The 16112-nt window shown below is 43.9% G+C and overlaps 1 protein-coding gene across 2 annotated transcripts in view; it reads left to right on the forward strand.

Annotated features, from left to right (window-relative positions):
* Positions 1 to 16112, forward strand: part of CFAP94 (cilia and flagella associated protein 94) — a 110018-nt gene that overhangs the window by 20876 nt on the left and 73030 nt on the right. For both annotated transcript variants that reach the window (XM_038771701.1, XM_038771709.1), the window contains exons 4-6: positions 7454 to 7545; positions 10842 to 10943; positions 13704 to 13841. In XM_038771701.1, the coding sequence (XP_038627629.1) occupies positions 7454 to 7545; positions 10842 to 10943; positions 13704 to 13841 (332 nt within the window). The remainder of the gene's footprint in view (positions 1 to 7453; positions 7546 to 10841; positions 10944 to 13703; positions 13842 to 16112) is intronic.

Below are 16112 nucleotides of genomic sequence, written 5' to 3' on the forward strand. Positions count from 1 at the left end.
TGTACTAATCACTTCGGAGAGTACAGTATGGATTTAGTATATACGTTCCCTGCCCGCAACAATGAGCTGGCAGTCTAAAGGGAAAGACAGACATTAACATAAATAAATAATTTATAATATATAATTTAAATTTATGTGGGGTTGAGGGTGGGGCAAACCGCAAATATCGGAAGGTCACAGTTTCAAGTGCTTAGACGACACAGAAGGGAGAGGGGGCCGGGGAAAAGGGGGCTTAATTGAGAGGGAGAGATGGACATTAACATAAATAAATAATTTGTAATATATAATTTAAATTTATGTGGGGTTGAGGGTGGAGCAAACAGTAAATATCTGAAGGTCACAGTTTCAAGTGCTTAGATGACACAGAAGGGAGAGGGGGCCGGGAGAAAGGGGGCTTAATTGGGGTAGGCCTCCTGGAGGAGGTGTGACTTTATTAAGGTTTTGAGGGGGGAAGAGGAGTGGTTTGGTTGATACGGAGGGGCAGGAGAGGGTCCAGGCTGCTCGGGGAGAGTAGGGACCGTCTCTATATGTTGCCAACTTGTCCTTCCCAAGCGCTTAGTACAGTGCTCTGCACACAGTAAGCTCCCAATCAATACAATTGAATGAATGAATGAATGTGGGAAAGGGGTCGGCGGCCAGATGGATGAGATCGGAACACATCGAGTAATAATAATAATAATAATGATGGTATTTATTAAGCACTTACTATGTTCCGGGCACTGTACTAAACGCTGGGGTGGATACAAGCAAATCGCGTTGGACACAGTCCCCATCCCATGTGGGCTCACGTCTTAATCCCCATTTTGCAGATGAGGAAACTGAGTCACAGAGAAATCAAGCGATTTGCCCAAGGTCACACAGCAGACAAGTGGTGGAGCTGGGATTAGAACCCTTGACCTTCTGACTCCCCGGCCTGGCTAGAGAAGCAGCGTGGCTCAGTGGAAAGAGCCCGGGCTTTGGAGTCAGAGGTCGTGGGTTCAAATCCCGGCTCCACCGCTTGTCAGCTGTGTGACTTTGGGCAAGTCACTTCACTTCTCTGGGCCTCAGTTCCCTCATCTGGAAAATGGGGATTAAGACTGTGAACCCCCCATGGGACATCCTGATCACCTTGTAACCTCCCGAGAACAGGGTTTTGCACATAGTAAGTGCTTAATAAAGGCTATCATTATTATTATTATTATTAGATCCACTCCGCCTGGCTGCTTCAAGTTGGGGCTAAGAGGAGCAGAGGGTGCAGGCTGGGCTGCAGCAGATCGTTCCATCTATTGATCTATCTTTCTATCTAGCTAGCTAGCTAGCTACCTAGCTAACTATTGTTCTAGATAGATACTGTCTATCCATTCATTCATTCGGTCGTATTTATTGAGCACTTACTGTGTGCAGAGCACTGTACTAAGCGCTTGGGAAGTACAAGTAGGCAACACATAGAGACGGTCCCTACCCAACAGTTTGTCTGTCTGTCTATCTATCTATCTATCTATCTATCTATCTATTCATCTATCTATCTATCTATCTATCTATTCATCTATCTATCTATCTATCTGTATCTATCATTCTATCTATCTATCTATCTATCTATCTATTGTTCTAGATAGATACTGTCTATCCATTCATTCATTCAATCATATTTATTGAGCACTTACTGTGTGCAGAGCACTGTACTAAGCGCTTGGGAAGTACAAGTAGGCAACACATAGAGACGGTCCCTACCCAACAGTTTGTCTGTCTGTCTATCTTATCTATCTATCTATCTATTGTTCTAGATAGATACTGTCTATCCATTCATTCATTCGATCGTATTTATTGAGCACTTACTGTGTGCAGAGCACTGTACTAAGCGCTTGGGAAGTACAAGTTGGCAATACATAGAGACGGTCCCTACCCAACAGTCTGTCTATCTATCGATCATCTATCTATATCTATCATCTATCTATCTGTCTATCTATCTATCTATCTATCTATCTATCTATCTATCATTCTATCTATCTAGCTAGCTAGCTAGCTATTGTTCTAGATAGATACTGTCTATCCATTCATTCATTCAATCGTATTTATTGAGCACTTACTGTGTGCAGAGCACTGTACTAAGCGCTTGGGAAGTACAAGTAGACAACACATAGAGACGGTCCCTACCCAACAGTCTGTCTGTCTGTCTGTCTATCTATCTATCTATCTATCTATCTATCATCTATGTATCTATCTTTCTATCTATCTATTGTTCTAGATAGATACTGTCTATCCATTCATTCATTCAATCATATTTATTGAGCACTTACTGTGTGCAGAGCACTGTACTAAGCGCTTGGGAAGTACAAGTAGGCAACACATAGAGACGGTCCCTACCCAACTGTCTGTCTGTCTATCTATCTATCTATCTATCTATCTATCTATCTATCATCTATCTAATCTATCTATCTATCTATGTATCTATCTATCTATCATTCTATCTATCTATCTAGCTAGCTAGCTATTGTTCTAGATAGATACTGTCTATCCATTCATTCATTCAATCGTATTTATTGAGCACTTACTGTGTGCAGAGCACTGTACTAAGTGCTTGGGAAGTACAAGTAGGCAATACATAGAGACAGTCCCTACCCAACAGTCTGTCTGTCTGTCTGTCTATGTATCTATCTATCTATCTTTCTATTGTTCTAGATAGATACTGTCTATCCATTCATTCATTTAATCGTATTTATTGAGCACTTACTGTGTGCAGAGCACTGTACTAAGCGCTTGGGAAGTACAAATTGGCAACACATAGAGACGGTCCCTACCCAATAGTCTGTCTGTCTGTCTGTCTATCTATCAATCTATCTATCTATCATTCTATCTATCATCTATCTATCTATCTATTGCTCTAGATAGATACTGTCTATCCATTCATTCATTCAATTGTATTTATTGAGCACTTACTGTGTGCAGAGCACTGTACTAAGCGCTTGGGAAGTACAAGTTGGCAACACATAGAGACAGTCCCTACCCAACAGTCTGTCTGTCTGTCTGTCTGTCTATCTATCTATCTATCTATCTATCTATCATCTATCTATCTATCATCTATCTATCTATTGTTCTAGATAGATACTGTCTATCCATTCATTCATTCAATCGTATTTATTGACCACTTACTGTGTGCAGAGCACTGTACTAAGCGCTTGGGAAGTACAAGTAGGCAACAAATAGAGACGATCCCTACCCAACAGTCTGTCTGTCTATCTATCTATCTATCTATCTATCTATGTCATTCTATCTATCTATCTATCTATCGTTCTAGATAGATACTGTCTATCCATTAATTCATTCAATCGTATTTATTGAGCACTTAACTGTGTGCAGAGCACTGTACTAAGCGCTTGGGAAGTACAAGTTGGCAACACATAGAGACGGTCCCTACCCAACAGTCTGTCTGTCTATCTATCAATCTATCTATCTATCTATCCATCTATCTATCTATCTATCTATCTATCTATCTATCTATCATTCTATCTATCTATCTATCTGTCTGTCTGTCTATCTATCTATCTATCTGTCTATCTATCTTACTGATGGTCTTGATGCCCGTCTACTTGTTTCATTTTGTTGTCTGTCTCCCCCTTCTAGACTGTGAGCCCGTTGTTGGGTAGGGACCGTCTCTATATGTTGCTGACTTGTACTTCCCAAGCGCTTAGTCCAGTGCTCTGCACATAGTAAGCGCTCAATAGATACGATTGAACAAATGAATCAATCAATCAATCCGTCGGCGGCGTGGCCTCTTGGCTAGAGCCCGGGCCTGGGTGTCGGAGGACCTGGTTCTGATCCCGACTCTGCCGCTTGTCTGCTGGGTGATCCTCTGGGTCTCAGTTTCTTTATCTGTAAAATGGGGTTTCACTATCCATTCTTCCTCCTCCTTCGATGGTGACCCGATTGTGCCTCCCCTAGCACTTAGTACAGTGCTTGACTCAGAGTGAGTGCTTCACAAATACCACCATTACCCTCATTTCTGAGATTGTGAGGAACACCATATTAAGTGTAGTAGACACGATCGATTGATTAATCAATCAGTGTTGAGCCCGTTGTTGGGTAGGTATTGTCTCTATTTGTTGCCGAATTGTACTTTCCAAGCGATTAGTACAGTGCTCTGCACACAGTAAGCGCTCAATAAATACGACAGAATGAATGGTTCTTATTGAGCGCATACTTTGTGCAGAGGACTGTACTAAGCGCTTGGGAGAGTACGGTACAAGCAGAGCTGGTAGACGTGTTTCCTGCCCAGAAGGAGGCCGGTTTAATGTTCTATTGTACTCTCTCAGGCGCTTAGTACAGTGGTCCACGGTACGCGCTCAATAAATACGACTGAGTGAATGAATGAAAAGGAGCTAGTGGTCTGAGGGGAGGTAGACATTCATGGAAACGAATAAATTACGGCCGTATTCAGAAGTGCAGTCAAGTCCGAAGTACGGGTGAGTAGTTTGGTGACAGTGCTTTGCACATAGTAAGCTCTTAATAAATGCCACCACCATCATCATCATCATTATTATTATTATTATTATTACTATTATTATGAAAGGAGGGAAGTGTGTGGGCTGTAAATCATAAGCGTTCAATTAATACCACTGATCGATCAATCGATCGATGGATGGATTGGCTGGGTTGCCATGAGAGAGGAGCCAGGGTACGTAATAATAATAAGAATAATAATAATAATAATGTTGGTATTTGTTAAGCACTTACTATGTGCCGAGCACTGTTCTAAGCACTGGGGGAGATACAAGGTGATCAGGTTGCCCTCCGTGGGGCTCACAGTCTTCAGCCCCATTTTACAGATGAAGGAACTGAGGCCCAGGGAATAATAACAATAATAATAATGGCATTTGTTAAGCGCTTACTATGTGCCAAGCACTGTTCTAAGCGCTGGGGGGGTTACAAGGTGATCAGGTTGTCCCACGTGGGGCTCACAGTCTTAATCCCCATTTTACAGATGAAGGAACTGAGGCCCAGAGAATAATAATAATAATAATAATAATAATGACATTTGTTAAGCGCTTACTATGTGCCAAGCACTGTTCTAAGCGCTGGGGGGGATACAAGGGGATCAGGTTGTCCCACGGGGGGCTCACAGTCTTAATCCCCATTTTACAGATGAAGGAACTGAGGCCCAGAGAATAATAATAATGGCATTTGTTATGCGCTTACTATGTGCCAAGCACTGTTCTAAGCGCTGGGGGGGATACACGGTGATCAGGTTGTCCCACGTGGGGCTCACAGTCTTAATCCCCATTTTACAGATGAAGGAACTGAGGCCCAGAGAATAATAATAATAATAATGGCATTTGTTAAGCGCCTACTATGTGCCAAGCACTGTTCTAAGCGCTGGGGGGGATACAAGGTGATCAGGTTGTCCCATGAGGGGGCTCACAGTCTTAATCCCCATTTTACAGATTAAGGTACTGAGGCCCAGAGAAGTGAAGTGACTTGCCCAAAGTCACACAGCAGACAAGTGGCGGAGCCGGATTCGAACCCACAGCCTCTGACTCCAAAGCCCGGGCTCTTGCCACTGAGCCACACTGCTTCCGGGTATGGCTGATTGAAAGCCTTCATTCGTTCATATTTAGCGAGGGCTTACTGTGGGCAGAGCACTGTACTAAGCGCTTGGGAGAGGACAGCACAATATGACAATGAGCACAGTGCTTTGCACACAATAAGCGCTCAATAAATACGATCCAATCTGATTGAATGAACAGACACATTCCCTGCCCATAACGAAACCTCTTTTTCGGCATTCCCAGCACAGTCTTGTCCTACTTATCTCCTTATCCTGAGCCTGTTGTATTTATTAAGCGCGTACTATGTGTCAGGCACTGTACTAAGCAGTGGGATAGATACAAGCCTCCTGTCCCACATGGGGTGCAGAGTCTTAATTTAATAATAGTAATAATAATAATAATGATGATGGCATTTGTTAAGCGCTTACCATGTGCCAAGCACTGTTCTAAGCACTGGGATAACTACAAGGAAATCAGGTTGTCCCACGTGGGGGCTCACGGTCTTAATCCCCATTTTACAGATGAGGCAGCCGAGGCCCGGAGAACTCAAGTGACTTGCCCAAGGTCACACAGCCGACAGGCAGCAGAGCCGGGTTTAGAACCCGGATCCTTCTGACTCCCTTTGCCGTAACCACTAGGTCATGCTGCTTCTCCGCTCATTATGTTTCTCGACGATTCATTCCTTCAGTCACTTTCATTGAGCGCTTACTGTGTGCAGAGCACTGTACTGAGCGCTTGGAAAGTACAATTCGGCAAAAGATAGAAACAATCACTACCCGGCAACGGTACCTATCTATTCTATTTATTTTATTTTGTTTGTTTGGTTTTGTTCTCTGTCTCCCCCTTTTAGACTGTGAGCCCACTGTTGGGTAGGGACCGTCTCTAGATGTTGCCGGGCACTATACTAAGCTCTCTTCTCAAAGGGAGTCCAGCAAGGCCTAGTGGATAGAGCACAGGCCTGGGAATCCACCGCTTGTCTGCTGTGTGACCTCGGGCAAGTTAGTTAACTTCTCTGTGGCTTAGTATATATGTATATATGTTTGCCCATATTTAGAAGCAGCGTGGCTCAGTGGAAAGAGTCCGGGCTTTGGAGTCAGAGGTCATGGGTTCAAACCCCGGCTCCACCAGTTGTCAACTGGTGACTTTGGGCAAGCCACTTCACTTCTCTGGGCCTCAGTTACCCCATCTGTAAAATGGGGATTAAGACTGTGAACCCCCCATGGGACAAGCTCTCAAGGCCCTACTGAGAGCTCACCTCCTCCAGGAGGCCTTCCCAGACTGAGCCCCCTCCTTCCTCTCCCCCTTGTCCCCCTCTCCATCCCCCCCATCTTACCTCCTTCCCTTCCCCACTGCACCTGTATATATGAATATATGTTTGTACAGATTTATTACTCTATTCATTTATTCATTTATTTTACTTGTACATACCTATTCTATTTATTTTATTTTGTTAGTATGTTTGGTTTTGTTCTCTGTCTCCCCCTTTTAGACTGTGAGCCCACTGTTGGGTAGGGACTGTCTCTATATGTTGCCAATTTGTACTTCCCAAGCGCTTAGTACAGTGCTCTGCACATAGTAAGCGCTCAATAAATACGATTGATGATGATGATTACTCTATTTATTTGTTTATTTTACTTGTACATATCTATTCTATTAATTTTATTTTGGTAATATGTTTTGTTTTGTTCTCTGTCTCCCCCTTTTAGACTGTGAGCCCACTGTTGGGTAGGGACTGTCTCTATATGTTGCCAACTTGTACTTCCCAAGCGCTTAGTCCAGTGCTCTGCACACAGCAAGTGCTCAATAAATACGATTGATTGATTGATTGAGAGAAGCAGTGTGGCAATTGATGATGAAAATGAATCGAGCGATTTTAGTGCTCTTTTTATTGTCTGGTGATTTAATTCTAACGATTGGCTTTCGTCCTGCAGAGGAAGCCCGATTCAAAGCTGAGAAAGAAGAAGCCGAGAGACTTGCGAAGCAGCAGCTTGAGAAGGAGAAACAAGAGAAACTTGAAGCCAAAGTCAGTTTGTGACCTTTAAAAAATGAGATCTTAAACATTTTCTCATCTGCCACTCATTCATTTATTCATTCAATCGTATTTATTGAGCGCTTACTGTGTGCAGAGCACTGTGCTAAGCGCTTGGGAAGTCCAAGTTGGCAACATCTAGAGACGGTCCCTACCCAACAGTGGGCTCACAGTCTAGAAGGGGGAGACAGAGAACAAAACCAAACATGCGGACCGATGTCAAGTTGTCAGAATAATTAGAAATAAATGTAGATGCCCATCATTAATCAATCAATCAATCGTATTTATTGAGCGCTTACTAAGTGCAGAGCACTGTACTAAGCGCTTGGGAAGTACAAATTGGCAAAATAAATAGAATAGTAAATATGTGCAGGTGCATAGAAGCAGCGTGGCTCAGTGGAAAAGAGCCCCGGCTTTGGAGCCAGAGGTCACGGGTTCAAATTCCGGCTCTGCCCATTGTCAGCTGTGTGACTTTGGGCAAGTCACTTCACTTCTCTGGGCCTCAGTTCCCTCATCTGTCAAATGGGGATGAAGACTGTGAGCCCCCCGTGGGACAACCTGATCACCTTGTAACCTCCCCAGCGCTTAGAACTGTGCTTTGCACATAGTAAGTGCTTAATAAATGCCATCATCATTATTATTATTATTGTTATTACAGGTAAAATAAATAGAGTAATAAATCTGTACAAACATCTATACAGGTGCTGTGGGGAGGGGAAGGAGGTAGGGCGGGGGGCATGGGGAGGAGGAAAGGAAAAAGGAGTCTCATCTTCCATTCATTCATTTATTCATTCAATCGTATTTATTGAGCGCTTACTGTGTGCAGAGCACTGGACTAAGCGCTTGGAAAGTACAAATCGGCAACATAAAGAGACGGTCCCTACCCAACAACAGGTTCACAGTCTAGAAGACTATTATATTGTGCAATTATAATATAATATAAGGGATTATATTCCTTCCTTCCTCTCCCCCTCGTTCCCCTCTCCATCCCCCCATCTTACCTCCTTCCCTTCCCCACAGCACCTGTATATATGTATATATGTTTGTACAGATTTATTACTCTATTTATTTATTTATCTTACTTGTACATATCTATTCTATTTATTTTATTTTGTTAGTATGTTTGGTTTGTTGTCCATCTCCCCCTTTTAGACTGTGAGCCCACTGTTGGGTAGGGACTGTCTCTGTATGTTGCCAATTTGTACTTCCCAAGCGCTTAGTACAGTGCTCTGCACACAGTAAGGGCTCAATAAATACGATTGATGATGATGATGATGATGATGATATTGTAGCGATTCCAATTCAGAAACTAATCAATGAATCTCTGGTCAGTGCAGTCTCTGCCCCATGCTCTCCTTCTGGGAGGGGAACACGTCCTCTAATTCTGTTCTATTGAACTCTCCCAAGCGCTTAGTACAGTGCTCTGCACGTAGTAGAGAAGAGGAGAGAAGAAGAGAAGCAGCGTGACTCAGTGGAAAGAGCCCGGGCTTGGGAGTCAGAGGTCGTGGGTTCGAATCCCGGCTCCGCCACAAGTCTGCTGTGTGACCTTGGGCAAGTCACTTCACTTCTCTGAGCCTCAGTTCCCTCATCTGTAAAATGGGGATTAAGACTGTGAGCCCCCCCATGGAACAACCTGATCACCTTGTATCCTCCCCAGTGCTTTGAACAGTGCTTCGCACATAGTAAGCACTTAACAAATGCCATTATTATTAGTATTATTGTTATTATTTTCTGGGCCTCAGTTCCCTCATCTGTAAAATGAGGATTAAGACTGTGAACCCCCCCATGGGACAACCTGATCACCTTGTATCCTCCCCAGCGCTTAGAACAGTGCTTCGCACATAGTAAGCGCTTAACAAATGCCATTATTATTATTATTGTTATTATTCCCTGGGCCTCAGTTCCCTCATCTGTAAAATGGGGATTAAGACTGTGAGCCCCCCCGTGGGACAACCTGATCACCTTGTATCCTCCCCAGCGCGTAGAACAGTGCTTCGCACATAGTAAGCGCTTAACAAATGCCATTATTATTATTATTGTTATTATTCTCTGGGCCTCAGTTCCCTCATCTGTAAAATGGGGATTAAGACCATGAGCCCTATGTAGGACAGGGACTCTGTCCAACCCGATTAGCCCGTGTCTAGCCCAGTACTTAGTACAGTGCATGGTACACTAGAAGCAGCATGGCTCAATGGAAAGAGCCCGGGCTGTGGAGTGAGAGGTCATGGGTTCAAATCCCGGCTCTGCCAATTGTCAGCTGGGTAACTTTGGGCAAGTCACTTCACTTCTCTATGCCTCAGTTCCCTCATCTGTAAAATGGGGATGAAGACTATGAGCACCCCCCAGTGGGGGACAACCTAATCACCTTGTAACCTCCTCAGCGCTTAGAACAGTGCTTGGCACATAGTAAGTGCTTAACAAATGCCATTATTATTATTATTGTTATTATTATATATTATTATGTATATTATTATGTTGTTAGTATGTTTGGTTTTGTTCTCTGTCTCCCCTTTTAGACTATGAGCCCGCTGTTGGGTAGGGAACGTCTCTATATGTTGCCAACTTGGACTTCCCAAGCGCTTAGTCCAGTGCTCTGCACACAGTAAGCGCTCAATAAATACGATTGATTGATTGATTGATTGCAGAGCATTGCACTAAGTGCTTGGGAAAGTATTAGAAAAGCAGCAGGGTTTAGTGGAAGGAGCATGGGCTCGGGAGTCCGAGGTCATGGGTTCTAATTTGAGCCCCTTCCTTCCTCTCCCCCTCGTCATCCCCCCCCCATCTTACCTCCTTCCCTTCCCCACAGCACCTGTATATATGTCTATATGTTTGTACATATTTATTACTCTAATTATTTATTTATTTATTTTACTTGTACATATCTATTCTATTTATTTTATTTTGTTAGTATGTTCGGTTTCGTTCTCCGTCTCCCCCTTCTAGACTGTGAGCCCACTGTTGGGTCGGGACTGTCTCTATATGTTGCCAACTTGGACTTCCCAAGCGCGTAGCACAGTGCCCTGCACACAGTAAGCGCTCAATAAATACGATTGATTGATTGACTGATTGACAACCTAATCACCTTGTAACCTCCTCGGCGCTTAGAGCAGTGCTTGGCACATAGTAAGCGCTTAACAAATGCCATTATCATTATTATTATTATTATTATTGTTATTATTATTACATAGTAAGCTCTTAACAAATACCACAATTATTGTTACTCTTATTATTTTGAAGGCTTTTGCATCATTTCTCCTAAGCCAGCCACCCATTTGCTCTCTCGCCAACAGGATTTAGAAAGGAGAGGTGACGAACTTGAAGAACTTCGTTTATTAGAGAACTGTTATCCTGCAGCGGAGAAGTGGAGAAAAGAATGTCTTGCGCAGGCTAAGGTCTAGTTGCTCGGATTATTTATTTACTTTAACAGATAAATTTTGGGCTGGTTTACCTCCCTGTGGCCAGGGAAGATGCAGCGTGGCTCAGTGGAAAGAGGCCGGGCTTTGGAATCAGAGGTCATGGGTTCAAATCCCGGCTCCTCCAACTGTCAGCTGTGTGACTTTGGGCAAAGCACTTCACTTCTCTGTGCCTCAGTTCCCTCATCTGTAAACTGGGGATTAAGACTGTGAGCCCCACGTGGGACAACCTGATCACCTTGTATCCCCCCCAGCACTTAGAACAGTGTTTGCACATAGTAAGTGCTTAACAAGTACCATTATTATTATTATTATTAATGTGACTTAATGGAAAGAGCCCGAGATTGGGAGTCAGAGGATAAGGTTTCTAATCCCGGCTCTGCCACTTGTCTGCTGGGTGACCTTGGACAAGTCACTTCACTTCTCTGGGCCTCATTTACCTCATCTGTAAAATGGGGATTAATCAATCAATCAATCAACCGTATTTATTGAGCGCTTACTGTGTGCAGAGCACTGTACTAAGCGCTTGGGAAGTCCAAGTTGGCAACACATAGAGACGGTCCCTACCCAACAGCGGGCTCACAGTCTAGAAGGGGGAGACAGAGAACAAAACCAAACATATTAACAAAATAAAATAAATAGAATAGATATGTACAAGTAAAATAAATACATAAATAGAGGAATAAATACGTACAAACATATATGCATATATCCAGGTTAAGACTGTGAGTCCCACGTGGGACAACGTGATTTCTTTGTGTCTATCCCAGCGCTTAGAACAGTACTTGGTACATAGTAAGCGCTTAAAAAATACCACTATTAATTTATTAACTCCACTGAACTGCTTAGTACAGTGCTCTGCATCCCATAAGTGAAGCAGCGTGGCTCAGTGGAAAGAGCCTGGACTTTGGAGTCAGAGGTCATGGGTTCAAATCCCGGCTCCACCAATTGTCAGCTGTGTGACTTTGGGCAAGTCACTTAACTTCTCTGTGCCTCAGTTACCTCATCTGTAAAATGGGGATTAAGACTGTGAGACCCATGTGGGACAACCTGATCACTTTGTAACCTCCCCAGCGCTTAGAACAGTGCTTTGCACATAGTAAGTGCTTAATAAATGCCATTATTATTATTATTATTATTATTATTATTATTATTATTATAAATGCTCAGTAAATATCATCGATTGGCTTGCTACTGCGTAGACATAGATCAGAGTTTTTGCTTGACTGAATTTGAAAGTTTGGACTCTGTCGTTTCTTTCCTTTTTTATGGTATTTGTTAAGTGCTTACTACGTGCCAGACACTGTACTAAGCACTGTGGTAGATACAAACAGCGTGGCTCAGTGGAAAGAGCATGGGCTTTGGAGTCAGAGGTCATGGGTTCACATCCTGGCTCTGCCAGTTGTCAGCTGTGTGACTTTGGGCAAGTCACGTAACTTCTCTGTGCCTCAGTTACCTCATCTGTAAAATGGGGATTAAGCCTGTGAGCCCCCCGAGGGACAACCTGATTACCGTGTATCCCCTCCAGCGCTTAGAACAGTGCTTGGCACATAGTAAGTGCTTAATAAATATTACCTGTATATATGTATATATGTTTGTACACATTTATTACTCTATTTACTTATTTATCTTGTACATATCTATTCTATTTATTTTATTTTGTTGGTATGTTTGGTTTTGTTCTCTGTCTCCCCCTTCTAGACTGTGAGCCCACTGTTTGGTAGGAACTTTATATGTTGCCAACTTGTACTTCCCAAGCACTTAGTACAGTGCTCTGCACACAGTAAGCGCTCAATAAATATCTATTCTATTTATTTTATTTCGTTAGTATGTTTGGTTTTGTTCTCTGTCTCCCCCTTCTAGACTGCGAGCCCACTATTGGGTAGGACCTTTATATGTTGCCAACTTGTACTTCCCAAGCGCTTAGTACAGTGCTCTGCACACAGTAAGCGCTCAATAAATATCTATTCTATTTATTTTATTTTGTTAGTATGTTTGGTTTTGTTCTCTGTCTCCCCCTTCTAGACTGCGAGCCCACTATTGGGTAGGACCTTTATATGTTGCCAACTTGTACTTCCCAAGCGCTTAGTACAGTGCTCTGCACACAGTAAGCGCTCAATAAATACGATTGATCGATTGATTAATAAATGCCATCATTATTATACAAGCTAATCAGGGTGGACGTGGTCCCTGTCCCACGTGGGGCTCACAGTCTTAACTTCCTTTTTTTAAGATGAGGTAACTGAGGCACTGAATACTACTACTACTACTACTACTACTACTACTACTACTAATAATAATAATGATGGCATTTGTTAAGCGCTTACTATGTGCACTGTTCTGAGTGCTGGGGGACATACAAGGTAATCAGGTTGTCCCCCGTGGGGCCTCACAGTCGTAATCCCCATCTTACAAACGAGGTAACTGAGGCCCAGAGACGTGAAGTGACTAGCCCAAAGTCACACAGCTGATAAGTGGCAGGGCCGGGGATTAGAACTCACGACTTTAATTCATTCATTCATTCATTCAATCGTATTCATTGAGCGCTTACTGTGCGCAGAGCACTGTACTAAGCGCTTGGAAGTACAAGTTGGCAACATATAGAGACGATCCCCACCCAACAGCGGGTTCACAGTTTAATCCCGGGCTCTTTCCCCTAAGCCATGTTGCTTCCCAACCACTGGGCCACACTGCTCCTCCCTGATTTTCCGTCTCCCTTTCCTGGCTCTCGCTGGGCAGTGGGAGGAATTCACCCGTTGCGAAGACACCCCGGACCCCACCTTACCGCGGGAGATCAACACCTTCATCAGTCTGTGGAAAGAAGAACAAGATGAAGATATAGAAACGGTGATGCTGAAGGGGAAGTTGGTGCGAAGCGTGAGTGTTTTCTCCATCCCCTACTTCATCGCCCTGTGGGGGAGACCGCCCGGCCTTCGGCCAACTGAACTCAAAAAGAAAGCGGGTAATTTGGGTGCCTTGACCGCCGACAAGAATAATAATAAAAACAGTGGTAGTTGTTAAGCATTTTATCCATTCGTTCGCTCAGTCGTACTTCCTGAGGGTTTACTATGGGCCGAGCGCTGTAAGTAGCGCTTGGAAGGGTACGGTTCAACAATAAACAGATACATTCCCTGCCCACAACGAGCTTACAGTCTAGAGGCGGGGAGACGGACATGACTAGAAATAATTGCCGACTTGTACTTCCCAAGCGCTTAATACAGTGCTCTGCACACAGTAAGCGCTCAATAAATATGATTGAATGAATGAATGAATGAAATAAATTGCAGATCATCGTCAATCGTATTTATTGAGCGCTTACTATGTGCAGAGCACTGTACTAAGCGCTTGACATAAGATGTGGACAGATGTGGACATAAGTGCTGTGGGGCTGGGAGGAAGGAGTGCATAAATACCACATTAATGCGAGCACTTATCGCCTCCCGCCTCGATTATTGTATCAGCCTCCATGCCGACCTCCCTGCCTCCTGTCTCTCCCACATCTGTAAAATGGGGATGAAGACTGTGAGCCCCACGTGGGACCACCTGATTACCTCATATCTACCCCAGTGCTTAACACAGTGCTTGGCACAAATGCCAACATTATTGTTATTATTATTATTATCATCCATCTATGTCTGTCTTCCCTCTACGCTTTAAACTCATGGTGGGCAGGGAACCTGTCTGCTCTACTGTCCTCTCTCAAGTGCTTAGTACAGTGCTCTGCGCATGGCAAGTGCTCAGTAAATAAGACTGATTGATTTAATCCCATTTTATTGACAAGGTAACTGAGGCAGAGAGAAGTGAGTGATGATGGCATTTGTTAATGATGATGGCATTCGTTAAGCGCTTACTATTTGCAAAGCACTGTTCTAAGCGCTGAGGGGGGATACAGTGTGATCACATTGTCCCACGGGGGGCTCACAGTCTTAATCCCCATTTTTACAGATGAGGTCACTGAGGCCCAGAGAAGCGAAGTGACTTGCCCAAGGTCACACAGCAGACTTGGGGTGGAGCGGGGATTCGAACCCATGACCTCTGACTCCAAAGCCCGGGCTCCTTCCGCTGAGCCACGCTGCTTCTCTAAGTGAAGTGACTTGCCCCAGGTCACATAGAGGGCAAAAGACAGTGCCAGGATGATAATAATGGCATTTGTTAAGCGCTTACTATGTGCCAAGCACTGTTCTAAGCATGGGGGTATTATTATTATTATTATTATTATGGCATTTGTTAAACGCTGACTATGTGCAGAGCACTGTTCTAAGCGCTGGGGGGGATACAAGGCAAGCAGGTTGTGCCAGGTGGGGCTCACAGTCTTCATCCCCGTTTTACAGATGAGATCACCGAGGGCCAGAGAAGTGAAGTGCTTGCCCAAAATCACACAGCAGACAAGTGGTAGGGGCAGGATTAGAACCCGCGACCTCTGACTCCCAAGCTGGGCTCTTTCCACTAAGCCACGCTGTTTCTCCAGTTGTACTCACGTGTTTCAGAGATGGGCCGTGTCTCTTTTTCGTGGTTCCCTCATACACAAAATAAAGGGGTTCATCCCCATTGTCCCTTCCCGCTTCTCTCTGCTGGCAGGCCCCTACCCTTTAATCCAGAGTTTGAACTGGGTGAAAAGTTTTGTGGGAAGAGGAGGCCAGGAGACTGGGCACTTTCATGTGTTGTCTATTCCCAGTCCTCCGCCTGTACAGTGTTTTTAATTGCTTCTATTTATTTTCTTCGGCGGGGGAAGGGAGAGCTATTGGATGTACGATAATTTAATGTTTTTACCCATTAAATTAAGATTTGACAGCTGGGTTGGAATGCGTGCAGTCTGTGGTCCGTTCCGCCCCCCCTGCGTAGTTAAATTTATTTTACTTGTACATTTCTATCCTACTTATTTTATTTTGTTGGTATGTTTGGTTCTGTTCTCTGTCTCCCCCTTTTAGACTGTGAGCCCACTGTTGGGTAGGGACTGTCTCTGTGTGATGCCAATTTGTACTTCCCAAGCGCTTAGTACAGTGCTCTGCACATAGTTAGCGCTCAATAAATATGATTGATTGATTGATTGATTAAAGGGTCCTCCCCTCCTCCCCCTCTCCATCCCCCCGCCTCTGTATATATGTTTGTACGTATTTATCATCATCATCATCATCATCATCATCAGTC

This window comes from Tachyglossus aculeatus, chromosome 2 (genome assembly GCF_015852505.1).
Source record: "Tachyglossus aculeatus isolate mTacAcu1 chromosome 2, mTacAcu1.pri, whole genome shotgun sequence".
Lineage (NCBI taxonomy): Eukaryota > Metazoa > Chordata > Mammalia > Monotremata > Tachyglossidae > Tachyglossus > Tachyglossus aculeatus.